At 38.2% G+C, this 25,937-nt stretch overlaps 1 protein-coding gene across 1 annotated transcript in view; it reads left to right on the top strand.

The window, feature by feature from the left end:
• The window catches only part of SMG1 (SMG1 nonsense mediated mRNA decay associated PI3K related kinase), a 58,884-nt gene that overhangs the window by 25,642 nt on the left and 7,305 nt on the right, over positions 1-25,937 (top strand). Inside the window, exons 17-54 of the mRNA XM_032751075.3 lie at positions 166-253; positions 345-446; positions 967-1,107; positions 1,392-1,591; positions 1,834-2,030; positions 2,673-2,840; positions 3,633-3,787; positions 4,284-4,429; positions 5,100-5,301; positions 6,173-6,282; positions 6,669-6,816; positions 7,188-7,347; positions 7,983-8,103; positions 8,733-8,981; positions 9,266-9,550; positions 10,480-10,624; positions 10,898-11,036; positions 11,327-11,557; positions 11,648-11,825; positions 12,436-12,597; positions 12,876-13,093; positions 13,271-13,425; positions 14,099-14,321; positions 15,288-15,534; positions 16,113-16,342; positions 16,869-17,117; positions 17,492-17,630; positions 17,718-17,827; positions 18,427-18,645; positions 19,078-19,268; positions 19,871-20,043; positions 20,415-20,694; positions 21,384-21,656; positions 21,765-21,999; positions 23,479-23,705; positions 24,363-24,513; positions 24,607-24,796; positions 25,025-25,494. Coding sequence (XP_032606966.1) covers positions 166-253; positions 345-446; positions 967-1,107; positions 1,392-1,591; positions 1,834-2,030; positions 2,673-2,840; positions 3,633-3,787; positions 4,284-4,429; positions 5,100-5,301; positions 6,173-6,282; positions 6,669-6,816; positions 7,188-7,347; positions 7,983-8,103; positions 8,733-8,981; positions 9,266-9,550; positions 10,480-10,624; positions 10,898-11,036; positions 11,327-11,557; positions 11,648-11,825; positions 12,436-12,597; positions 12,876-13,093; positions 13,271-13,425; positions 14,099-14,321; positions 15,288-15,534; positions 16,113-16,342; positions 16,869-17,117; positions 17,492-17,630; positions 17,718-17,827; positions 18,427-18,645; positions 19,078-19,268; positions 19,871-20,043; positions 20,415-20,694; positions 21,384-21,656; positions 21,765-21,999; positions 23,479-23,705; positions 24,363-24,513; positions 24,607-24,796; positions 25,025-25,494 — 7,307 coding nt within the window. The remainder of the gene's footprint in view (positions 1-165; positions 254-344; positions 447-966; positions 1,108-1,391; positions 1,592-1,833; positions 2,031-2,672; positions 2,841-3,632; positions 3,788-4,283; positions 4,430-5,099; positions 5,302-6,172; positions 6,283-6,668; positions 6,817-7,187; positions 7,348-7,982; positions 8,104-8,732; positions 8,982-9,265; positions 9,551-10,479; positions 10,625-10,897; positions 11,037-11,326; positions 11,558-11,647; positions 11,826-12,435; positions 12,598-12,875; positions 13,094-13,270; positions 13,426-14,098; positions 14,322-15,287; positions 15,535-16,112; positions 16,343-16,868; positions 17,118-17,491; positions 17,631-17,717; positions 17,828-18,426; positions 18,646-19,077; positions 19,269-19,870; positions 20,044-20,414; positions 20,695-21,383; positions 21,657-21,764; positions 22,000-23,478; positions 23,706-24,362; positions 24,514-24,606; positions 24,797-25,024; positions 25,495-25,937) is intronic.

Raw genomic sequence — 25,937 nt, 5'->3', positions numbered from 1 at the left:
CAATTTCCCAGTCACAAATCATTTATCAAAAGCCCTGGAACAGTTCTGTGATGTATTCAGTTCCAAAATCTGGAAATAATATGGGAACAAATGCACAGTAATGCAGAAATTACCTAATTCCAGTAAGAATAACTGTTTTTTTCTCCTTTCAACTCCTTAATTCAGCACTTCTGGAAGATGTGAACATTTGTCTTCAAGCATGTAGTAGCCTCCATGCCCTGTCTTCCTCCCTTCCAGATGACCTTTTACAGAGGTACTTGCACAGTGTTCTGTGTGTTATTTGAATGTATGTTATTATGCTGATCATGGGGGTATTAACACCTCTTTCCTTTTTGGTGTTGCAGGTGTGTTGACGTGTGTCGTGTTCAACTTGTCCATAGTGGTGCCCGTGTGAGACAAGCTTTTGGAAAACTTCTGAAGTCAATTCGTTTAGATGTTGTGTTGAGGTGAGTTGCTCAGACCCACTTCAGTGTAAATGATGGTTTTGTTTTTTTCAGAGACATTTAACCTGAAAAATAATGCCAGTGGACTGTCATCATGCTGTCTTAGTTCAAAATCAAAAGGCATGAGCCTTTTGAACAATGGTAGTTCTGGGTTGATGGTTGGGCTTGATGATCTTAAAGATCTCATCCAACCCTCTATGATTCTAAGTGTCTTGTTATATCTCCTATGCTTTTATGGGTCTAAAAACAGTATGAAGTACACAAAGTAAATAATAAATTTGGTAAGCTGTGCATCACTTCTTGAATCAAACACTGAGTATCTGTAAGGTCCCTGTTATCTAGGGCTTCAGCAATATTAAGTCCTTGAAGACCTGAACTCTGAAAACACTTGGTATTAACACCAAAGCATGTAATTACTGCTGGTCATTCCATATAGATATAGTGTGTGTGTAACTCTTACACAACTCTTTTTGGTTTATTCAAGTATATTACAGCCTGGATTGTTTTCCCTCTCTTCCTGCAGTAACCGTACCCACACGGAAATACAAGAAATTTCTTTGGCTATAAGAAGTCACATGAGCAAAGCTCCAAGTAACACATTCCACCCACAGGATTTCTCTGATGTCATTAGTTTTATTTTGTATGGAAACCTCCACCGAACTGGGTAAAAACTCTTTGCAGAACAGAAATCTATGAATGTTGAATTTATAGTAAACAAGTTACATTTAGTTTAAAATTTGTAATTATCATTACAAACTACGTTGCTTTGCTTTCAAACTTTTTTATACTTCTAAGTATTTATAAACATCTTGCCTACACACCTTTTGGCATATTTTCCTATATACATTGCTGCTGGGAAGTTAATTTTGTGAGAGATTTGTTTGTGAACAATAGGGAGATGAAGTGTGTACAGTATAAACTTGTTAATGCATTGATGTTTTCTTTCAGGAAGGATAATTGGTTAGAAAGGTTATTCTACAGCTGTCAAAGACTAGATAAGAGAGATCAGCCAACTATCCCTCGGAACCTGTTGAAGACTGATGCTGTGCTGTGGCAGTGGGCTGTCTGGGAAGCAGCTCAGTTCACTGTTCTCTCAAAGCTACGAACTCCTCTGGGGAGAGCCCAAGATACATTTCAAACGATTGAAGGTAAAGTAAAAAATACACTTTATTTTGAGGAGATTTTTTTGGTAAGGTTGTGAAGCAAGGTGTTCATGTCTAAATCAAGAAGCACAATGGCTTTATTTTTCAGTGCTTATTGATTTTAAAGATGCTGCATAATTACTGTTAAGTTGTGGTAAATTTTGAGAGATAGCCTTGCTATCTCTTTGCACAGTTAAATACAGTACCATCTGGTAATTCTTTTTCCCCTGATCTGGTAAAATGTGTAGGTATTATTAGGAGTCTTGCAGCCCACACATTAAACCCTGATCAAGATGTCAGCCAGTGGACTACTGCAGACAATGATGAAGGACACAGTAGCAACCAGCTCAGGCTTGTTCTCCTTCTCCAGTATTTGGAAAACTTGGAAAAATTGATGTACAATGCATATGAAGGATGTGCCAATGCCCTTACCTCTCCACCCAAGGTTTGTCTGTCTTGCAATGCTGATGTTGTTTGGAATAGTCTGGTGAATGAAAGTGTCTTCAGGATTGTTCAGTTCTCAGTCATGGAATTCCAGAAAAACTTCTCAAAGTTTGAGTCTCTTAAAAAACACTGGCCTTAACTTTGGCGTATTCCTACAGAACATGTTAAACCAGGCTTTGTTTCTGGAGTACCAGCTTGTATAGTGGTACAAATCCAGCATACTTGTAGTACCTCTGATTTGTAGCAGTCACTTATTTATAGGTTGTCAGCAGCCCTTTTATAAAGTAACACAGTTATTTAAAGCTTTAATTGCTTTTTGGGGAGCGTAGTAATTATAAGCAACATACCCTGTTGTGTAGCTCTAAGTCCAAAACATTCTTCACTGTTGAAATAAGTAGTTTGACTTTGATGTGACAGTAATACATGATTTATAGTCAGTTCATATTAAGACTTCTGGCCTGTCAGTGTGCCTGGCCAGTTGCATGCTACATGTGATTCCAGACCATTTACACGAATAAAATCGAAAGTCAATTGAAAACTGGAGAAAATAAACCTTCCTGTCTTTGATGTCAATCTTAAGTAGTCAATTATGTTGGTTTGTGCAGAAGAATGTTGTTTTGAAAATTCTTTCCTGTCTCTGAAGGTTATCAGGACATTCTTTTATACCAATCGCCAGACGTGCCAGGATTGGCTGACACGGATTAGACTTTCCATCATGAGAGTTGGATTGCTGGCTGGCCAGCCTGCTGTGACAGTCAGGCATGGATTCGATTTACTCACAGAAATGAAAACTAATAATAGTATCTCTCAGGTACTCTCTTTTCAAACTCTGTAGACTATTGCAGAAATATTCACCGTGATGTTCTAAAAGAACTAAGCTAAGGAAACTAGTAGTTACTAAACCAAGTGGTATGTAAAAGAATGAGTAAAGCCACATTTTTAATTTGTATGTTTTTATTGTGGTTGTGATACTGTGGATTGGAGGTTAGGATGTACTGAACATATGTGGTCAAATACTACACAGGAATGTATGTTATAGTTAATTCATGTTTTCAGTTGAGCAATTTTTAATTTAGTGGAAACCTTGTGAAACTGGAGCTGCATTAGTGTGAGACCATCCCAAGATTGTGGTAGTGTGATGTCCTTGCTTACCTGTGGGTATGAGAAGTGGGGTTGTGTCATTGGGGTATCCTTCCTCTAACTGGCAGCTAAGTTTAGGGGTGGGATGGGTGGATAAAGTAGTTGCAGCCTTATTGAAAGGGTTGAGTAGTTTCTTCAGTACATGACTTGATTTGCTTAAATGTTTTCCCAAAGGTGGTTTGATAGCTATTTGGTACTTTGTGCTCCCTTATGAATTCTCATATAGGTACAAAATCGCCAAACAGTCATTGCTAACCATCGATGTTCAGACTGTGGGTTCACAGCACAAACTTTTCCCTTGGCTTCCCTGCTCTTCCAAAAGCAGTGCAGTGGATGGATGTGAGGAGCACTTGTAGATGTGTATAATGAAATACTGCTTCATCATTTTTGAGTACTCACTCACAGACATGTGGCTCTTGCATTAGATGTGTTTTGTTAAATAATGCTTTTGGTTTGGATTTAGGGAAATGAATTGGAAGTGACAATTATGATGCTGGTAGAAGCATTATGTGAGCTTCACTGTCCTGAAGCTATTCAGGGTATTGCTGTCTGGTCTTCTGCTGTAGTTGGGAAGAGCCTCTCCTGGATCAATTCTGTAGCTCAGCAAGCAGAAGGGCGGTAAGTTTTTACAAATAATTGGATGCTACAAACTTGGATGTTCTTTCCTTCTAGGGAAAATTTGGCTTCTGAGTCTTTTAAACTGGCACAAGTCAAGGCTGCTGATGAATTTCCTTTTTAACTATGCTCAGTGAATCTTTTCAGAGATGTAGTATGTATTTAATCACTATTCAGCTCTACTCATTCAGATTAAAATTGTGACAGTCAAATATAAAACTAATTTATTTCCTTCTGTCTCTACTTGATTTGAAGTTGACATTAAAACTTCTATGGATAAGCTTTTATTAAATGCTACAACCTGGAAATTCAGCCAGTATACTTGTGTCCTATCTTAATCCCTTTCTTTTGCTGAAGTGATAGGAGCTTTTTGAGCATTGGAGTAAAATAATGCTCAAAATCTAGTCTATTAAAAAAAAAAAGCAAAAACAACCAAACAAAAAAAACCCACACCAACCAGGTTCTTTAAGATGTTAACTGAAATATTGAACTGTTTTAGGTTTGAAAAAGCAACTGCAGAATACCAGGAGCACCTCTGCTCCATGACTGGAGTGGATTGCTGTATAACAGGCTTTGACAAGACTGTTCTGAAGTTGGCCAATTCAAACAGTGTGAACAATGCCAGCCCAAAGCATTCCTTGAATGGTCAGTGTTTGTTTTCTAAGAGAAACACAACTGCATGTGTAAATGTGTGTGCATAAAATGAGAACATTCAGTGATACAGCCATGGTAATGTCTGACTCTGAAATCTGAAAACTTGTTTCTGTCTGCAGTTAAACTGAACCACTTTAATGCCCTTGAAACCAATATTATGTGTAGATAGGAGGGTTTGCAGGACTGAGGTCTAGCTGAATGAAACTAAAGGTAATAGGTAAAATGTTTTGTAACTTACTAATTTAAATCGACTTTATTTTTATTCATCATAAGTTAAACCTTAGTGTTTATGAGATAATTGTATCATAAATACACTAGTTACTCAGAGATTTTTAACTTCTAAGAGTTGGTTGCAATATTCTGTTTCATCTTTGGAAGTGAACCTCCTTTGTTCCTAATTTAGTTGTTCTGTTTCTCTGTTTTGATGCTCCTTTACAGATATAAACAAAATTTTTTTGGAACCTCATTTGAAAAGGTTCTCTTTTCCCTTAGAAAAAATATCAGTGGAAGAATACTGTAAAAATTGTGTGACTATTTGATTGGTTTTTAATTAAAGAGTTTTTCTTGACAAAACACATAGAAATAATGTTTGAGTAATAGAACTGCTGTTTGAAAATACATACTTAAGTGAGTGTTTATATAAAATTTTTTCATTTCACAGGAGAAACTAGAAAAACTGTTCTGACTAAGCCAAGTGACTCTTCTCCTGAAGTGATAAACTACCTGGGTAACAAAGCATGTGAATGTTACATTTCCATTGCTGACTGGTCTGCTGTTCAGGAGTGGCAAAACATGGTCCATGAACTGAAGAAAAGCAATAGCAATACCTCAATCAACCTCAAAGCAGATTTTAACTACATAAAGTAAGTGTATAATTAATTTTTTCAACAGTATCTTAGAGTTAATTTTTAAAATTGAATGTCAGTTTCTAAGTAGAAGCATAAAAAGAAGAAAGGTGTGTTCTTGGGAGGGTGAAAACATGGCAATGGCATTTACAGATGGGTGAAGAAGTAACATTCTGAATAGCTTCTGTAGCTTTCTAACTGAGGCTGGTTTGTATTCAAGGAAAAATACCTTTCATTGAAGAAAAAAAAAAGATACCAAATTTATTCTGCTTTACTCAGCGGAAGATGAATCCTTTTGCACAACTTAAATAAAATATGTCTCAGTGGTTCTTAAAAATATCTTAATATACTAATTTAATGGAAAAAATATAGGAAAGAAGTCTTGGCCACTGAGTTTTTTAGTTTTGTTTCTTTTTCAAATGAAATTTAGAATTGTAACTTGTGCATTTATTTGCTGGCCTTTGGTATTTTTCTAGTTCATGAAAAAATTCATGTAACATTGACGAGACCTTCAAAGTTTAAGGATAGTTTCTTTTTATTTGACAACTTGATTGCTTTCCATTCCTGCATGATTGTGGTAAACATAGTAAAATCCTTTTGGCTGAGATTTCGACTTGAAAACAAAAGCACAGGAGAAGGCAGTGAAATAAAATCTGCAGGTCTGAAAAGGTGACTGCTTCTGTCAGAGAAAGGGACTCTTCCTTTGGTACTGGATTCATTCATTTGGTGCAGAGCTCATGCCTTTTATTGAAGTATGTGATGATTGAGATTTTTGCTTGGGATAGGATTTGGAGTTAGTCTTGAGTCTTTTCTTTTTGCTGTGTAATATACTTGGCAACTGGAGTGAAGTAAGAAATATGAAAATAAAACTATAAACGTTGAATTGCAGATCTTTGAGCAGCTTTGAGTCTGGACAACTTACTGAATGCACTGAACAACTAGAATTATTACCAGGAGAAAATATCAACCTGCTTGCAGGGGGATCCAAAGAAAAAATAGGTATAAATGCATTAATTAAAATTTACTTCAAATGCAAAAGTAAATATTTCTTTGTGTATGTGTCTCTATAAATGACAGACTGAAACTTCTGAATGCAATTTGCTGTGTTCAGAGGACTGACTTATAACCCTTATGAATCAAGCTTCAAAATGATTGCCTGTGGTCATCCTAAACATTGATACAAGTGTGTTTTCTGGAGTTAATGTGACTGTTTATAAGTAACTTGTGATGAATTTCTATTACGAATACATACACATCTAAAATATATATATTTTTAAAAGAGGGTGTTTTTTTCCTAACTTACTGTGAAAAATGCGTTATCAGATGGTGAAACGTGATAAAATTTGGCAGTTCTAGTTAGTTTCAATTGTTTAATCTCCATGTAGACATGAAGAAGCTCCTTCCTAATATGCTAAGTCCTGATCCAAGAGAACTTCAAAAAGCAGTTGAAGTGCAGCTTTTGAGAAGTTCAGTATGTCTGGCAACAGCTGTAAACCACATAGAACTGGAGCAAAAGTGGCAGTCAATATCTGAGTAAGTTGAAATGTGCTATGAATTAATGTAATGCACTGTGAAAACCTGTACTAGTTTGTTAAACATAACTCTGTGTAAAGCTTCAGCATCCATGGCAGTGCTAGCTGTTGTGAGTTATAAGCTTACTGAGGAAAAATAAGATGATGTTTAACTTGGAATTCATACAGTTTATAAAGTACTTGAATTGATAAAGTACTTCTGTGTGTCAGCCTAATAATAAAGTATTGTAATGTAACTTGCATCATACTGCAACATTTTCTCACCATCCTTTTAAAGATACTGATTTTGTTTTTAATTCAGTAATTTTGATACCACTATTTGCTCTTAAAGTCTAGCTAAGAAAAATGACTGTCCTGATCCTTTAATTTCAGAAATCTTATAAAGTACTTAAAACAAACCTCCCGCATTGCTATTGGGCCTTTGAGACTTTCCACGCTCACCGTGTCTCAGTCGTTACCAGTGTTGAGCACTCTTCAGTTGTACTGTTCTTCTGCTTTGGAAAACACTGTATGCAACAGGCTGACATCAGAGGTAATTCTGTGTGTTTAAAACGTAAATTTGGATAATGTCTTCTGCTATGTCATTTTGTGGAGTGTTGGATATAAAACATACATTAATTGTTTTGACTGTTAATCATACTGTAAAAAGACCTCATTTAGTTTTCTAATGTGCCTTGACCCAAGTTTTTATAAGTTTACACCTCAATTGGCCTTCTCTCTATTATTAGAAGTATACCTCTCTTTCAATTAATTACACTTACAGTATTTTTGAAGTGTTATTGATAATTGCCTTTTGGAGTGTTGGTATTTCTTCTCTGAATACATTGTAACATGCACTTAATTTACTTTCAAAGCAACTTAAAAATAATTAAAAAAATTACTTTAGCAATTAAACACTGAATGTCAGACTTCAACCACTATGGATGTTCTAGATGTAATTTCTAATCATATTGCTCAGAAGACAATTCTGCTTGATTTTTGAGCAGTTCTTAGTGTTGTCCTCTCAAAATCAAGCATAAAAAATATTTCTTTTAGTTAATGCTAAAGTGTAGTCACTATTATAAACAAGAATGCTTGCTCTAAAAATGGTCTTTGGTTTTAATTAATGAAAGTGCATTGTAGTAAAGTTGTCTCATGACAGCTGTGCAACTTCTGTGCCCCTTGCAGGACTGTCTGATACCTCTCTTCAATGAAGCGTTGAGGTCATGCAAGCAGCACGATGTGAGGCCATGGATGCATGCCCTGAGGTACACGGTGTACCAGAATCAACTGATGGAAAAGTTTAAAGGTCTGTAAGCTCTCACTATGGTGTTATGAAAAGCAAATGCAGAATTTGAACTTCAGTTATCTGCTGAAAGCAGCAGATATGTCTTTTTGTAGTATTTCAGACGGAGTACTTTTTAAAAGCCAAGTTTTTTCCTTCAGGTGTCTTGCTTTACTACTCATTGTCTCGATTAGTCCTGTGATGTAGACAGTGTCAAAAAGAAAAACAACATTCTGAAGTGTTGTATACTCCTTTCCTAATAACCCCTTACTTGCTCATCACTTCATACTTTAACTGCTTTCACTTTTGAACATTTCAACATTATGAATAATGGATCTTCACAGTCATGAAAGCCGTTTAAATGTGCAGTTTGATAAGAAAATGGGAGAAAAAATGTTCTGTCAGGGGACAGGTAGGTTTATTAGCTAAAAAGAATGGTTATAGTGGAAAAAAATCTTTTGCCCAGCAAAAAATCTATAGATAGAATTTTTGTTCAAGATGGGGTATATAAATATTCTAGGTAGAAATTAAGTAGTCTAAATTTCTGAAGCAATTTTTACTGATGTCCATGTACACAGTATATTGGGCAGAAATTCTGTGTGTCAGACAGTGGTTTAATACTTTGGTTTACAATGTCTTGCTCCCTTCTTTAGAACCAACAGTCCCAATTAAAAGCCATCTAATGGAACTGGGCTTAACAGCAGCGAAATTTGCACGGAAGCGAGGAAACATCGCCCTGGCTACACGACTGCTCGCCCAGTGCAGCGAGGTTCAGCTGGGGAAAACCACCACTGCACAGGACTTAGTCCAGCACTTTAAAAAATTGTCTGCACCGGGTCAGATAGATGAAAAATGGGGTCCTGAACTTGATATTGAGAAAACAAAGTTGTTATACACAGCAGGTGAGTTTTCTGTTCTAGTGACTTGAACTTTTTAGCCTTAAAACCATATTAATTCCCCTTACCTTGAAGAAGTCACAACAGGGCAGTATCATTAGGAACTGATTTCATCTCATTAGCTGTTGTCTGTCTGAGAGTGTTTTCACAAGTTTTTTTCATGCTTGTAATTCTTCAAAAGAGAATTTTATGTGTAAAAATATATTGCTAAAAGTTGTATCTGAGTGTGCTGAATTTCAGAATTGTTTTAAATAATAGTGTACTGAAGATCTGCTTTTCATGATATGCAGGTCAGTCAACACATGCTATGGAAATGCTGAGTTCTTGTGCCATATCTTTCTGTAAATCTGCCAAAGCTGAATATGCAGTTGCTAAATCTATTCTCACACTGGCTAAATGGATTCAAGCAGAATGGAAAGAGATCTCAGGACAGTTGAAACAAGTATATAGAGCTCAACAGCAGCAGAATCACACTGGCCTGTCTACCTTGTCTAAAAACATATATAATTTGATTAATCTGCCAGCTGTTAATACACTAGAAGATGAATATCCTAGGATTGAAAGTGAATCTACAGGTACGTTTGTTCCCGTTGTTCTTTTTTAAAATTAGTTGCTGATAAATATAGTGAGGGGTAACACCAGTTATGTTGATAAAGACTGTGCTCCATCACTCATGTATTTGTTTTCCTAATTCATGTGTCAAGGGTGTGTATTTTGTGCAATTGGCAACTATACACAGTTAAAAAACCCAAACACCTTAATACTGATATTTCGTATTTCTGTCACATTTTTCTCTTTCAAGTAATGGTGGCCTAAGGAAGAAACTGAGATACGGTTTTTTTGTGTTGAGGATATCAGTTATTGCCATGTGTGTTTGCTTTCAGCTTGTGTATTTGCTAAAGTTTGAGTTAGATCTTTCAGGTTTAAGCATGGACAGGATTTATGTTATGAAGGCCCCCATAAATGTGAAAAGTACTCTAGGTTTTTTAATTGTCTTTAATCTGTACTAAATCTGAACACTTCTGCTGTTGCTGCAGAATGTGTTCTCATTCCTAGTTTCCAGCTGACTTTTCTTTAAAGAAATACAGAATTTATCTTAACATTTCAACATGGATTTCCTATATAACTTCATTCCTCTCATGCAGAGTCAGACTTATTGTAGAGCTGTTGGTGGATGTCAAACAGTAGGTGCTTTCTGACTTGATGGTGTAGAAAATAAATGTATACACAAATAGACACAACCACAGTGCCCTGGGTACTTCATAGACGTCTTCTCTCTGAAGCACTGTGCTCCTTTGGAGGTCATGAGTTCCTTGCCTCAGTTCCACCTCTCTGTGAAAGAGGAGGGAATTGTAGAGTATCAGCAGTGGTTGTTGGCAAATGGAAAATTTTGGAAAATTTTGCACTGTATACCCATTATTTTTTGGTGTTATTTTCCGTGCTAAGGAAGGCAGAAGTAGGTTTTACACTGTAACACACATTACTCTTATTTCTCCCATCACAGTAAACATTGGAGTTGGAGAACCAGACTTCATCTTGGGCCAGCTGTATCACTTGTCTTCAGTACAGGCACCTGAAGTAGCCAAGTCTTGGGCCGCCCTGGCTAGCTGGGCTTATAGATGGGGCCGCAAAGTAGTTGATAATGCCAGGTAAATACAGCCTAATGCTTGAATTTGTACAGTACAATTGGTTTTCTTAAGATAAACCATATCTGTGTATTTATGATTACTGTTGTATGTGGTCTGAAGTTTCATGTGAGCAGAGAAATGAATATTCTCTTGGTTAGTTGCCCTCTGTAGAGCAAAGCTGCCTTAAGTCTGAGATAACGATGATTTCTTCCTTCAAAAAGTTTTATATGTAGACTTGCAGTAGCTCTACAAATACTCATGTAATGGGGATCAATAATTCATTAAATGTTACAGTCAGGGAGAAGGTGTTCGGCTGCTCCCCCGGGAGAAATCGGAGGTTCAGAACTTGCTTCCAGACAACATTGCAGAGGAGGATAAAGAGAAAATCTACGGCATTCTTGGGCAGGCAGTGTGTCGGCCAGCTGGGATTCAAGTGAGTGTAGATTTCTTTGCTTACAAAAACATTCAGCTTCAGCATGAACCTTATTTTCCTCTTCTTGCAGTTCATGTTAACTCTTGTAAATGTCTTTAAGTTAAAATTCAGACACTACAAGAAACCATCTGGTAGCTGTGTGGTAACCTACCTGTTGGATGAGCTATGGTAATGTGATCAAGTAATGCAGTTGCATGAACTGCTAGACAAAAATTGACTTAGGAACTAGGATTGCTTGTAGAAATTGTTGGAGGACTTAATCAAACCTCTTTCCCTTTATTTGCATTTAGGATGAAGATATGACTCTACAAATCACTGAAAATGAGGACAATGAAGAAGATGATATGGTGGATGTGATATGGCGTCAGTTATTAACAAGTTGTCCCTGGCTTTCAGATCTTGATGAAAATGCAACAGAAGGATTAATTAAAGTCTGGAGGAAAGTTGTAGACAGAATCTTCAGTCTCTATAAACTGTCCTGCAGTGCATACTTTACTTTCCTCAAACTCAATGCTGGTCAGGTTAGTATTGATGTGGAAACCAAGTTAGAGTTTTCTAAATGAGGATATGAGCTATATACTTAACTTAGAGGAGTATTTATGTGTTTCAAGGTTCCACTTGATGAAGAAGATCCCAGACTGCACTTGAGAAACACCTCTGAGCAAAGCACTGATGATGTAATTGTGATGGCAACCCTGAGACTGTTACGACTGCTTGTGAAACATGCTGGAGAACTTAGACAGTATCTGGAGCATGGGCTAGAAACTACACCTACTGCTCCTTGGAGAGGTAAGCATGTGTTATCTAGCTGTTAAAATTGATTTTGAGACATTTTCTCTAGATGCAGAAAGGTGTTCATTGCACTTTGATAAAATTTTTAAGTGTGAGGAAAAGAGACTGTCTTTTACTAAATGATGTCATTGAAGATGCTAGAGTCTGATACGCTCTGATTGTAAAGCAGATAAGTAGCACAGATTTTGATCCTCTCCTTCCCCCATTTGAAGACATAGAAATGAGAAAGGGGATGTGGTTTGGGGAGTATTACATCATATGACCACTCTAAAAAATAAACAAGGTGGGTTTTTTTCTAGTTATAGTTGAGAAAGATCTGTGACTAAAGCCACATGTTTCAGAAGTAGTTGTTTCTCATTGCACTGTGGGTTCTAGTGGTTCAGGGACTTCCCCTCAAAGGTTATGGAGTTAGTGTGGGAGGCAAAGAAAGGGAGGCACCTATTGTAAAATTGCACTTTCTTTTGGACTTTTTTGTAAATTGGTAGATTTGTACTTCTTTGATTTACATTCTCCCTATGCAAAAAAAGAGGCATGCTTTTAAAAATAAAATTCTGTCTCATTTGAAGAATGAAGTGAATCAGCACGTTTCCTTTTCCCCTTTCTGCAGGAATTATTCCCCAGCTTTTCTCCCGCCTGAATCACCCAGAAGTGTACGTTCGGCAGAGCATTTGCAACTTACTCTGTCGAGTTGCTCAGGATTCTCCTCATCTCATCCTCTATCCTGCAATAGTGGGAACCATTTCGCTTAGCAGTGAATCCCAGACTTCAGGTATGGAGAAAAGGAAAAAGTGTTCAAATAAACTTAAGCTACTCTGTTTTTATCTAGTGGGTAGGATGATACAGAGTTTTTTTGTTTTGTTTTGTTTTCTCAGTTTTGATCTTAAGAATATATTTATTAAGGGAACTCACTGATATTTTTAATCTGATTTACCAGATTTTGCAATTTTTTCTTATGCTTCACCAGTACTTAATGGGGACCTGATGCTGAATAAACTGGACTGATACATTTTACTATAGCTAATATTTTATCATCTGGTTTTAATTTAGGAAACAAGCTGCCTTCTGCCATCCCTACTTTGCTAGGTAATATACAAGGAGAAGAACTGTTGGGTGGTGAATGTGATGGAGGGAGCACTCCAGCTTCCCAAGAAAGTAGTAAAGATGATACAAAAGCTGGATTAAATGAAGATCAAGCAATGATGCAAGATTGCTACAGCAAAATTGTGGAGAAACTCTCTGCTGCAAATCCAACAATGGTATTGCAGGTAAATAATCCAAATGTATATTGCTGGGGAACTTGAACAACAAATATGTAATTAGTATGTCTTGGGTGTTGGCCTACTGAAAGTTTGCTGTGTCTCTTATCTTTTTTCCAACTTGTTCATCTACTGAAACAGATCATAATTTTAGTTCTTTTGAAAAGTGAATCTTGCTTTATTCAGGTTCAGATGCTTGTGGCTGAACTGCGCAGAGTTACAGTTCTCTGGGATGAGCTTTGGTTGGGAGTTCTACTGCAGCAGCACATGTACGTCCTCAGACGGATTCAACAGCTGGAAGATGAGGTCAAGAGGGTCCAAAACAACAACACTTTACGGAAGTATGTCTGTTTCAATAATACAAGGGATAATAACAAATGTTTGTTCTTGGGGAAGTAAAGAGTCAAATGAATCAGCAGTGGTGTTATTCCTGAATCTATACTATCCCTGCTGCTGCTTTGTAAGCCTTGGGACCTTATTTGAGGAACATTTGATGTTACAGCTACTTCTCCAGTCAAATGAGAGAAACAGCCTACCTGTGCATCCATGTTGTGGTTTCTTTAGTAATAACGTGTTAGAACCCCGTGTATATTGTGGTGCGGATGATGAGATCCTATAGTTCTCCATTTCCAAGTCATATGAAATGAGTATAAGCATGTTGAATGGTGTAATTTATTTAGACATCACTGTGAATGCCGATATTTGGAGTAAACAAGAATGTCTTAATCTGATTTTAGTTTTCACTGTTGAGCAAGTCTTGTCTTTTTCCCTCACCTGGGTTCTCCTGAGAACAGAGCAGTGGAAGAGCAGATCCATTCACTGGGCACCTGGCTCAACTTAAGAATGCCTCTTGAATTCCATAGTCAGGACTGACATGGAATGGGAGAATAGAATGATCTGACTGTGCCTTCTCCTTTATAGTGTGGTGCATCCTCAATTGTTGTTTAATGCTGTCCTTATGAGAACTTGGTTTTATGGCATTAAGAGGAGGTTTTTGTGTGTTTTTTATAACAGAGAGGAGAAAATAGCAATCATGCGTGAAAAGCACACAGCTCTGATGAAGCCCATTGTGTTTGCTCTGGAACACGTGAGGAGCATCACTGCAGCTCCTGCAGAAACTCCTCATGAGAAGTGGTTTCAGGATAACTATGGAGATGCAATTGAAAATGCACTAGAGAAGCTTAAGAATCCTTTGAATCCTGCTAAACCTGGAAGCAGCTGGCTCCCATTTAAAGAGGTATTACATGCAAGAGGAAGAATACAATGTAGAGACACTTGCTGCTCTTGCTGCACCATGTGCTTGCCCCTCTCCTTCTCTTGCTGTTCTCTTACCATATCAAAATTGCAGCCTGAAGCTTTGTCTTTCAGCAGTCAGCACAGGCAAACTGGGCACTAAAGCACCATAGTTTTTTGCCTCTAGCCATTTGTATTGATTGTCTGTTACTGCATTTCTACCCACTGAAATTACGTTTTTCAAATCTTGCATCTTCTGTTGTCTGGGATGCTGCCAGCTTTGGGAGCAGAAGGCTTTCTTTTAAATACTGTCTTTCTGAAACTCTGGTATTTGAGTTTAGTTGATTCAAGTTTTAACAAGTTAATTATGTTTATCTAAGCTTAATCCTTGGGCTATGCAGCAGCCTTCAAATGATCAACCCTACCTAGAGGTCCTTGGTCAATTATGTCATCTTCTCTTAGTTTGTGAGTTTGTCTTTGGGTATGAAGAGAAACAAAGTATTCACATGTCTATCCAGAGCCAGCCTGGTGTTTTTAAAACCTTGCTAGACAGAACAGAGGCTTTATGTGCAAATAGGCCTTTTTTACTTGTACTTTCTCTTCTCTTTGCAGAACAAACAAGCATTCAGATACATAAACTCAAGGTTGCTGAATGCTGCTGCCTTTAACCACAGCTCAGATATTTATAAATACAGGAGCAAACCTCTTGAGGAGCATGATTTATTGTCACTTTGGTTCCTATCACTGCACAGGGTATATTTGCTGCATAGAGGATGTTGTTTAGTTTTTGTAATATTCATCCTAAACTGTGTCTGGATTAGCAGTGTGGCAAGGGCACAAAGGAGTTTAGGAAAAACCCTTGTTTTCTGGAAGATGACATCATTAAGTCTCTTTGATGGGTGTTTTTGTTCTTACTGCTGACTGTTAAGGTGAATGTCAACCTAGCAGAAAAAATATTTCTTTGCAATAGGTAATGCTGAGTTTGCAGCAAAGAGCACAGAAACGGGCCAGTTACCTCTTACGACTTGAAGAAATCAGTCCTTGGTTGGCTGCCATGATGAGCACTGAAATAGCACTTCCTGGAGAGGTGTCCACCAGGGACACAGTCACCATCCACAGTGTGGGCAGCACCATCACCATCCTCCCAACCAAAACCAAACCTAAAAAGCTGCTTTTCCTGGGTTCAGATGGGAAGAACTATCCCTACCTGTTCAAAGGTAAGTAATAGAATTTTTCTCATACCAGGTACTGTCTGTTGTTATAAATTGCATTAAAGTTAGGAAGATTGCATGGTGCAACTCTAGTTTTATTTGCCTGAATGATGCAGAGAAAGAGGAGTTTGAAGCATTTGCTCTCTCTCTTCCCTACCCTCCCTTCACGATATATTTTTCAAGGAATTTTGCTATGTGAAACTGTAAGTCAAATCCATTCTTTACAAGGCTTTCATCAGAAGCAATGCTCTGCTTGCATACTGATTGGTTTAGCTGGACGCAGTTTTCCAGAAGCTTAACGTAGCCCCTAAAAGAGAACTTTAGAGACTCCTTGTTTTTTTGCAAGGGAAAGGCCTGTTTGTTATGTTGTAACTATAGTGTGTATTGCTCATGCAGCAGGCTGGCATGAACTGTAGGTAAATGCTATGTAAACACTTCGGTTTATGCCAAATAACTCATCCTTAATCTACATATTGTAAAGATATTCGTAGTCTGAAATGTAGTTGGTTTTAAAAAATACTCTATTTTGGGCTTTAGGAGAAATTTTTTGTTTAGAAGCAAAATTTTAAGCAAATTTCTTGCAGGTTTGGAAGACTTGCACCTAGATGAGAGAATCATGCAGTTCTTATCCATTGTGAACACCATGTTTGCCACGATCAACCGGCAAGAGACGCCGCGGTTCCACGCGAGGCACTACTCGGTGACACCCCTGGGGACAAGGTCGGGCCTCATCCAGTGGGTGGATGGAGCCACCCCTCTCTTTGGGCTTTACAAGCGCTGGCAGCAGCGGGAAGCTGCTCTGCAGGCACAAAAGGTAATGGCTGTGATCTGTGCTAAGTAGAACAAGGCAGAAGAGAAGTGCTTCTTTTGATTTGCTTTGTGATTCTAAGTTGTGTTTGTTCATAATAATGCAGGAGGGTTCTGTGTATTCATGTATCTTGGGACTTCATGAGAAATCAATGAAATTGCATCTCTTTTATTTATATATAATTACAGTATGTAACATTAGAGTGCTGTTCTGGCATGATAACTCAAGAGAACTGTTTTTTACAAATATAATTAACCTTGGTTGAAATTATTTTAGTTCCATATCTTGTTTACTCATTTAATTCTAAATACAGTTTTTGTAGCTATATTTATGAGATCTTCTTTGAAAGTAGAATTAGGCCAGAACAATGTGTTTTCAGTCTATTTAGACCTTCTGAATTTTAAAAGCAGTCTCTGAGCTGAAGAACTCATGCTCAGTTATGGCATTGATTTCATATTTCATTGTCACCAAAACTGAATTTGGGTTATGTTTCTGTGCTAATACATCAACCACCATTTTTCATTTCTTCTAGGCTCAGGACTCTTACCAGACCCCTCAGAACCCTGGAATAGTTCCTAGACCCAGTGAACTTTACTACAGTAAAATTGGACCTGCTTTAAAGGCAGTTGGGCTTAGTCTCGACGTGTCACGTCGTGACTGGCCCTTGAATGTCATGAGGGCTGTTCTGGAAGAGCTGATGGAAGCAACTCCCCCGAATCTCCTCGCTAAGGAGCTCTGGTCATCGTGTACCACAGCAGATGAGTGGTGGAGAGTTACACAGGTGAGTTGCAACAACTGTATTTTATATAGGAGAGGCTGTGGTTTTAATGGGATGAGGGGCAACAAATGCCTGAGGTGTGGTACTTGTGAGTTTGGAGAGCTGGTGCTGCTTGAGTTTGACAAAATGTTGGCAGTCGTACCATAAAATTAAAACCTGGGTATAGACCAGATAAGTCAGTTATACTAGAATTATCAGCCTAAAAAATGAAAACTCTTGTAAAATATCATCAAACAACAAATAGAAAACTACTTGGAATAAGTTGGGCTTGATTTGTTTTACACTTACACTTAAAATAATGTTTTAAGATGGTAGTCAGTCCAATGTGTTGGCAGAGGATTCCCACAAATAATTTTTTCCTGAAACTCTCTTTTAAGTCGTATGCAAGATCCACTGCAGTTATGTCCATGGTTGGCTACATCATTGGTCTTGGAGACAGACATCTGGATAATGTTCTTATAGATATGACTACAGGAGAAGTTGTCCACATAGATTATAATGTTTGCTTTGAAAAAGGTAATTTAAAAAATGCTATATGTTATTCAAATAAAAGGTTTTCTTTCTTGGTAATTAAAAGAAACAACTTAATTTTTTATCTTAAAGGGAAGAGCCTTAGGGTCCCAGAGAAGGTTCCGTTCCGGATGACGCACAACATTGAAACAGCACTGGGAGTGACAGGAGTGGAGGGGGTGTTCAGGCTTTCTTGTGAACAGGTATGGTAGGAGATTGGAAAACTGAGGGCCATCACTGGCCTCATACTGTCTTAGAACTTTTCTATTCTACATTCTGCTGCTGGTTTATAGAGGCTTCACCTTTCTGCTGTGATTTTAATTGGGCTTACTTTAGCTATATCCTGTGGTAGGTATTTAAGAAATATGAGATTGTCTAATAAATGCACATGCAAGTAGTGGTACAACTAAAATTTAGAACGAAAGGGGGACTTTTAGTTGTAGATTAAAATGTTATGTTTTTCCTGAATTTTTTTTGAGCTATTTTGCTTGCCGTCTTCCTTTGGGACTCATCCTGTATAAGCATGACAGATATGTTTTTAAAAAGAAAAATGCTCTGAAGAAGGGAGATTTTTCCTCGTTAAGTGTCTGTGGCTTGTGCATAGAGTTTGTGTGGAAGGCTAGATCTTCCCACAGGCACAGCTGCATTTGTACCCACTGTGGTGTTCTTCCTGTCTGTGTTGTAGTTAGGGGTACATTATGGATTTCTGTACCTACTCAGGTACAGTATATTGCCTCTAAGTTTCCACTATTCTACATGGATAACACAGAATCAGAACAAGTCTGTTTAAAATACGATGCAGGTCCTTCATATTATGCGGCGTGGGAGAGAGACTTTGCTTACACTGCTGGAAGCTTTTGTTTATGATCCCCTGGTGGACTGGACAGCTGGAGGCGAGGCAGGATTTGCTGGGGCTGTCTATGGTGGTGGTGGCCAGCAGGCTGAAAACAAACAGAGCAAAAGGGAAATGGAAAGGGATATTACACGCAGTCTCTTTTCCTCGAGGGTGGCTGAGATAAAGGTGAGTTTACAATTACAATAATTTTCTATTTTTAAACCAAAGTAGACGCTGCGCTTTCATTTTATTTATTTGTATTTTGGGAATGGGGGAAGATGTGGTCATGTATCAGCACTAGTTCGTGAATTTTATTGTGATAAATTGAATTTGTATGAAGGGAAGTGTTTATATTGAACTTGCAAGTGTTTAGTTTTCAGTTTCTGCATACTTAATTCAAAAACGTGTTTTAGTGCTTTGCCTGAATCTGACCTAGGAGAATAAAAATGGAGGTTTAGAGAGCAGTTTAAATAACAACTGTCTGTTAAGATTTGGCAGTTGTAGTACTGGAAGCAGTGCTAGATGAATAGTGTTGTTGAAGGGTTAAGTTCTACCATATCTTACTTTGTTACCAGTTTGATTTAGTGCAGTTTGGTAACATCTGTGTCTTGATTGCAGGTTAACTGGTTTAAGAACAGAGATGAAATGCTTGCTGTGCTGCCAAAACTGGACAGTAGTTTAGAAGAGTACCTGAACCTGCAGGAGCAGTTAACAGATGTGGAAAAGTTGCAAGGAAAACTACTGGAAGAGATAGAATTTCTGGAAGGTGCAGAAGGAGTGGATCATCCCTCCCGCACACTTCAGAACAGGTACAGAGGAGCCAGGAATTCTGTCAGAAGTCTCACAGTTCAATACAGATGGTGTTTTAGCAATGTACTACTTATGGGTATGTATGAATGCTAGAAATCTGTACATGAGTGAATAGCTTGGTAAAAGCAGGTCACTCCTCGTAAAGAGCAACTACTTTTCCTACTAAATAACCTTATTTATGTCCTGCACCCTGTACTCCATTAATATAACCTATGCTAGTCCAAGTTCCACACTTGATCCTTAAGGCAAGAGAGGGAATATTCTGAAAGTCTTGTCCCATCATTATACTCCCCATAAGGGAGCTATTGATAAATCGCACAAAAATATTTTCTTCTAAGTTTCTAATTCTTTAAGTTATTTTTGATGGTTATTTGAAGTTAATCAAGTATTTCAGAATTGCATGAATAGGCACAGGCATTAATTATTTTCTAGGAAAGCAGAAGTAATTAATAATGCAACATTGTTAGTTTAATGTATTTGGTGAGAACATGTTCATTTCCTGGTTAACAGTTGTATTGTTCAATATTGTTCTGTATTTTATAGTGTTAAGTATTTTCTTTGTTTGTAGTACTTACTTGATTCTGTGGCTTCAATAATTTAGGTATTCTGAGCACACACAGTTGCAGTCTCAACAAAGAGCTGTCCAGGAAGCCATCCAGGTGAAGCTGAATGAGTTTGAGCAGTGGATAACCCATTACCAAACTGCCTTCAGTAATTTAGAGGCAACACAACTTGCAAGTCTGCTCCAAGAAATCAGCACACAAATGGACCTAGGTACTTAATAGTATTTCTGGGGGTGGTTTTAATGGTTTTGAAAATAACTTGAGTTTGGTATCAGGAGGCATTATGACTATCCTCTAGCTTAAAGGCAAAGATCTGTATGTAATAGGTTAAAAGAAAGGGGCTTCTTCAAAGGATGATTTAGAGCACTTCAAGGTTTCAGTGCCAAGCTGTCTCAAGGAATTTGTCTTCTACTTGGGCATGAGATTCTCTTACACTGTGCTCAAAATTCTCAATATGAGTTCTCTATGCTCCTTTATCACAAGTTAAAAAAGGTATTTTTGAAAAGGTGTTAATGCTCAGTATTTTTATTATATAATAATGTCTTCAGACATGGCTTTATTTTTAACCTTCTTTCTTTAAAGGTCCTCCAAGTTATGTCCCAGCAACAGCGTTTCTGCAAAATGCAGGCCAGGCACATCTCATCAGCCAGTGTGAGCAACTGGAAGGAGAGGTTGGTAGCTTTCTGCAGCAGAGAAGATCCGTGTTACGTGGTTGCTTGGAACAATTGCACAACTATGCAACAGTAGCTCTGCAGTATCCCAAAGCTGTGTTCCAGAAGCACCGAATAGAGCAGTGGAAAACCTGGATGGAAGAGCTCATTTGTAACATGACAATAGAGCGTTGTCAGGATATCTTTCGGAAGTAAGTTGATGGAATAATGACCTGTTCAAAAAATGTAATTTTCAAGCTACTACCCTAATTTTATAATTTAAATAAATGCTTTTGCAAGGACCTATCTAATTATAAAGCAAATCAACAGTAAGTTGTAATTCTGGAAATTTGGAGTAAATATGAAAAACTGCTTTAAAAGTACCATTCCAGAATATAATCTGTGTGCTTCAACAGGAAAATCAAGTGACATTTTCCTGTAATGAACAAATGGAGAATTCACCTTTGTGGCTTCAGAGCAGTGATATTTTGAGTTTTAGAAACTTCTAGTACTTAAAAATCAATAAGTAAAGGGTTTTTTTTAATCTAGTAGATTTTCAAGCAGTTTCTGGTTCTTTTTTTCTTAAGTCAGGTTGTTTCAACATTATTATGGCTTGGCTTAAAAGATCTAGATTATATTTGAGCATTTCCTCTGAAATCGCTTTCCTTTCTTTTTATCTTCTATTGAGTCCTTGCTTCAAGGACAGGTGTCTTATGTCCTTGCAAATAGGTGTGGAATACGGTGTATTTTAGGACCTTATAAAAGCATTGTTAGGGTAGTCATCAACCTCTTGTGTTATTTAGCATTAAGGAGTAGGTGATTTAGGAACGGTTCAAACATGGAGTGTGTTTCCTGCTGCCACGTGAGAAGGGGAGGTGCAGTCACTGTGCTTGTGCTGCAGGTACGAAATGCAGTACGCTCCGCAGCCGCCGCCCAGCGTGTGCCAGTTCATATCCACCACGGAGATGACGCTGCAGCGCTACGCGGCCGACATCAACAGCCGGCTGATCCGGCAGGTGGAGCGGCTGAAGCAGGAGGCGGTCACGGTGCCCGTGTGCGAGGAACAGCTCAAGGAGATCGAGCGCTGCATCAAAGTGTTCCTGCACGAGAACGGCGAGGAGGGCTCGCTCAGCCTGGCCAGCGTCATCATCTCTGCTCTGTGCGCGCTGACCAGGTGAGTTCCCTCTGGGGAAAGTTCCTGGTGGAGAACACATCATAGTGATGGAATTCTCTGAGGAGTGCAGCAGCAGGTGCGGTGTCTTAAGTGTCTCAATTCGTCTAGGCGAAACCTGATGATGGAAGGTGCAGCGTCCAGTGCTGGAGAGCAGCTGGTTGATTTGACTTCCAGAGATGGAGCCTGGTTCCTGGAGGAGCTTTGCAGCATGAGTGGGAATGTCACGTGCCTTGTGCAGCTGCTGAAGCAGTGCCATCTTGTACCCCAGGACTTGGATATTCCCAACCCCATGGAAGCATCAGAAGCTGTTCACTTAGCCAATGGAGTATATATCTCACTTCAGGTGATTCTTCTATGTTACTTTTTCCCCTATCCTTCAAGGCTTCAGCAAAGTAATTTTTAATAGATTCTTCCTTAATGGACTAAATGTTTGTTTATGATGCTGCTGAGATTTTTTTTTTCATAAATCTTGCTCCCAATTGCTTTATTTGATTGAGCTGAACAGGCATTTGCTTCTGTCATTTGCATTTTTATTGGTTGACATAAAATGTTTTGATCTATACATGAGAAATTGCAAAAAACTGCTGTCAAGTAACCATGAGGAAGACATGGGTATCAGATTTATAGACACACCAGCTTCATGTCTCTTTCATTTTTCTGTTCTATTACTGGGAGTCCTGATCAACTTCCAGACTCTTCAAACTGTGTTCTTTCTGTTTTCTGCTGCTGCTAAACTTTACTTATTTTCACCTGAATCAAACAGTTTCAAATAAATTCAGAAAACCTGTTATACAGGCCCCTGTCTCCAATATTGAGTAGGAGAAAAATGCACTTATAATTTTGTGGTTCAGAAATGTTTCCACATTAATAAAACAAAAAGCCCCTGAAGGGCAGTCTGAGTGAAATATCTGCTGAAGACTGATGTACTTTATAAACTGTGGCTGGTTAAATAGGTTTTTGAAGCTTTTAATTTCATTGTATTGTATTTGAGAAATATTTTCCTCTCAAGCTACATAAGTACATTTGGATTTTCATCACTTTAATTTTTCCCTCTTTGAAGTTGTAACATTTCAGAACTGTGTCAGAAATGTGCATGGCAGCAATTTCACTGCATTGCAGTGGGGATCTTTCACCCACACATTGTTGTCCTCCCTGTGAGCTCTTAGATAAGATGTACTCACTGAACTCCTGCTCACTTGGCAGTCAAGATAACCAGTCTTTTTGGTGTGTTTCGTCTCCTTTTGGAGACAGAGCACGTTGGTTCTTTCTGTAGCTGCATTTAGCCCTCTGCTGCATTCTGCTTGGGGGAAATTGCTCTGTGACACTTAAGGTACTGTTTTTATTCCCTGCATCACTTTCTGTGGCAAAATTATCACTACCTGTCAAGTTTCTGCTACTTTTCCTTTGTCTAGTCCAATCAGTGTTGTAAATCATAAATTCAATAAATAATTTAATTTGCTTGTAGTTACATAATGGAAAAGAAAAGCTGACACTGATGAAACCAATTCACAAATTATGAGCTCTATGCCTCCCAGCCTCTGATGAGGATGGCTGTCAGGTATTGCTGCTGGTGCTGTGGAGATGGTTGTTGCTACATTGCTACAGATATCAAACCTTTGGCTTTGTACAGGGTTTATTGTGTTCCTGATTTCTTCAAAGTTAATCCAGGAGCAGACTTTTGACTCTTGGCTGACCACCATCATGTTATATTTTAGATAATGTCTGCTGCATGGTGGTGTAGTATTAAAATGACAAAAGATGTTGCATGGGATACTTTTTGAGGGGGAAAAGTTCTTACTTTTTCATACTTACTTCCCAACAGGAATTGAACTCAAACTTCCGACAGATCATTTTCCCAGAAGCACTTAGGTGCTTAATGAAAGGAGAGTATACTTTAGAAAGTATGCTCCATGAATTGGATAATCTTATAGAGCAAACAACTGATGGAGTCCCTTTGCAAACATTGGTTGAATCTCTTCAAGCCTACTTACGAAATGCTGCTATGGGTATAGAGGAGGAGACACACACTCACTACATTGATGTTGCAAGGTAAATCACCTTTTTTTTCAGTTTAGGTGTGAGAGAGTTGAAACTGAAGAACATTAGTTTGTCTCAAAGTATTTTTTGTTTGATATACAGGCTTTTCTTGCCCAAGAATACCTTAAGCAGAGTGCAGGGTATAAAGTGTGCTCTTGTTTCCTCTCTGCCTGTTTGTGTGTTTACTCCCAATCATATACAGAAATATGGAGCTGTGGCAATTTACAGTTACATCTGGCTTTTGGTAGTCAACTTCTTCCAAAATACATAGTTGTGATTTTATATTTGAAGCTAAAGGATGCTAAAAATAGGAACTTGTTCATTAGTTTGTGGGAGGAACCTGTGAAAGGGAGAGCTTGTAACCATGGCACTCCTCATCAGGAGGTTTGATGAGCAGCTTTTGCTTAATGAGACAGTGACTTGATTAAAAATGCAAAATGAGACAAAACACTGAGCAAACAGACTTGTGCATCTTGTAATGTGCACCTACATTTCTGGGTAGGTGCTTGGTACACAGCAAACCAATTCAAAATCTTCAAGTGGTATTTCCCTTGAGCCAGTTGTGGCGGTTCCATCAGTGCTACAGTGAATTGGTCAGTTTAAGAAAATTCTGTTTATTGTGGACTAGATGAAACCATGTAAATTTTCTTTTTTTTTTTCCCTTTTAAGAGTACTTCATGCTCAGTATGGTGAACTGATTCAGCCAAGAAATGGTTCAGTTGATGAAACTCCCAAAATGTCAGCTGGTCAGATGCTTTTGGTAGCTTTTGATGGAATGTTTGCTCAAGTGGAAACTGCATTTGGTTTATTGATTGAAAAGGTATGGATTTGTTCTTTTTGGAGTACTGTTTGAGCCTGAATTAGGAAACATTTAAAAAAAACCAAACTAATTAATTTCCTTTACATTGCTCAGCTAAACAAGATGGAGATACCTCTTGCTTGGCGTAAGATTGACATAATTCGGGAAGCTCGCAGCACCCAGGTTAACTTCTTTGATGATGACAATAATCGGCAAGTCCTGGAGGAAATTTTCTTTCTGAAGAGACTGCAAACAATTAAAGAATTTTTCAGGCTTTGTGGTACCTTTTCTAAGACACTGTCAGGTAAATAAATGATATCAAATATTCACTTCCCTTTATCTGCTTCTCATCTTGTTGAGAAGAATGTAAAGTGGTCATTTTTGCTATAACTTACCGTGGATAGGTGGTAAGGAAGCAGCAGCTAAAAATGAATTCCTGTGCTTTTGCTGTGTTTGCAATTCGGGTATTATTCTTCTGGATGCACCAAATGTTTTCTTTATAACAGAAGTACTATTTCTTTCCCTTTAAAAGGAATCAGTTCAATTGAAGACCAGAATGCAGTAAATGGACCTGTTCAAATTGTCAATGTGAAAGCCCTTTACAGGAACTCTTGTTTTAGTGAAGATCAAATGGCCAAGCCAATTAAAGCTTTTACAGCAGACTTTGTGAGGCAGCTTTTAATTGGCCTTCCAAATCAAGCTTTGGGACTGACCTTGTGCAGTTTCATCAGCGCTCTGGGTGTTGATATCATTGCTCAGGTAGAAGCTAAAGACTTTGGAGCAGAAAGCAAGGTTTCTGTGGATGACCTGTGCAAGAAAGCCGTGGAGCACAACATCCAGATTGGCAAGTTCTCACAGCTGGTGATGAACAGGGCCACAGTCCTGGCCAGCTCCTACGACACGGCCTGGAAGAAGCACGACCTGGTGCGCAGACTGGAAACCAGCATTTCCTCCTGCAAGACCAGCCTGCAGAGAGTGCAGCTGCACATTGCCATGTTCCAGGTGAGAGCCCAGCACAGGCTGGGACTTCCAGATGGGGTCTGGGAAAAATGAGTGTGAATTACAGTGTCTGAGCACAACATACATGATATTTTGTTGAATAAATTGTAAGGTATTTTAGTGGACTTAATAAGGTATTTTGGTTATAATTGTGCTGTAAATATATAAGGAACAGTGTTATTGCTAGCTTTTCTGGAAGACTAGCTGCTTTACAAGAAGCAAATTCTGCAACATACAAGTTGTCTTGAATCAATACATGTAATTTTTTTCAATAGCCATTAAGTGGCTTTTAGCAAATAGGTCAGTCACTGGCTTTCTTACCAGCAATGCTGTCCCGTTCTCCCCCTTTTTCTCAGATTATGACTTTAAGGGAGGAGATAGCTTAGAACAGAGGGTATGAGTTGCTGAATGTAATTTTGTACCTTTCCTTCAAAGTTTTACCATAT

This window comes from Taeniopygia guttata, chromosome 14 (assembly GCF_048771995.1).
Source record: "Taeniopygia guttata chromosome 14, bTaeGut7.mat, whole genome shotgun sequence".
Lineage (NCBI taxonomy): Eukaryota > Metazoa > Chordata > Aves > Passeriformes > Estrildidae > Taeniopygia > Taeniopygia guttata.
Note: the sequence above shows the minus strand (reverse complement) of the source record. Positions and strands in the feature narration are given on the sequence as shown.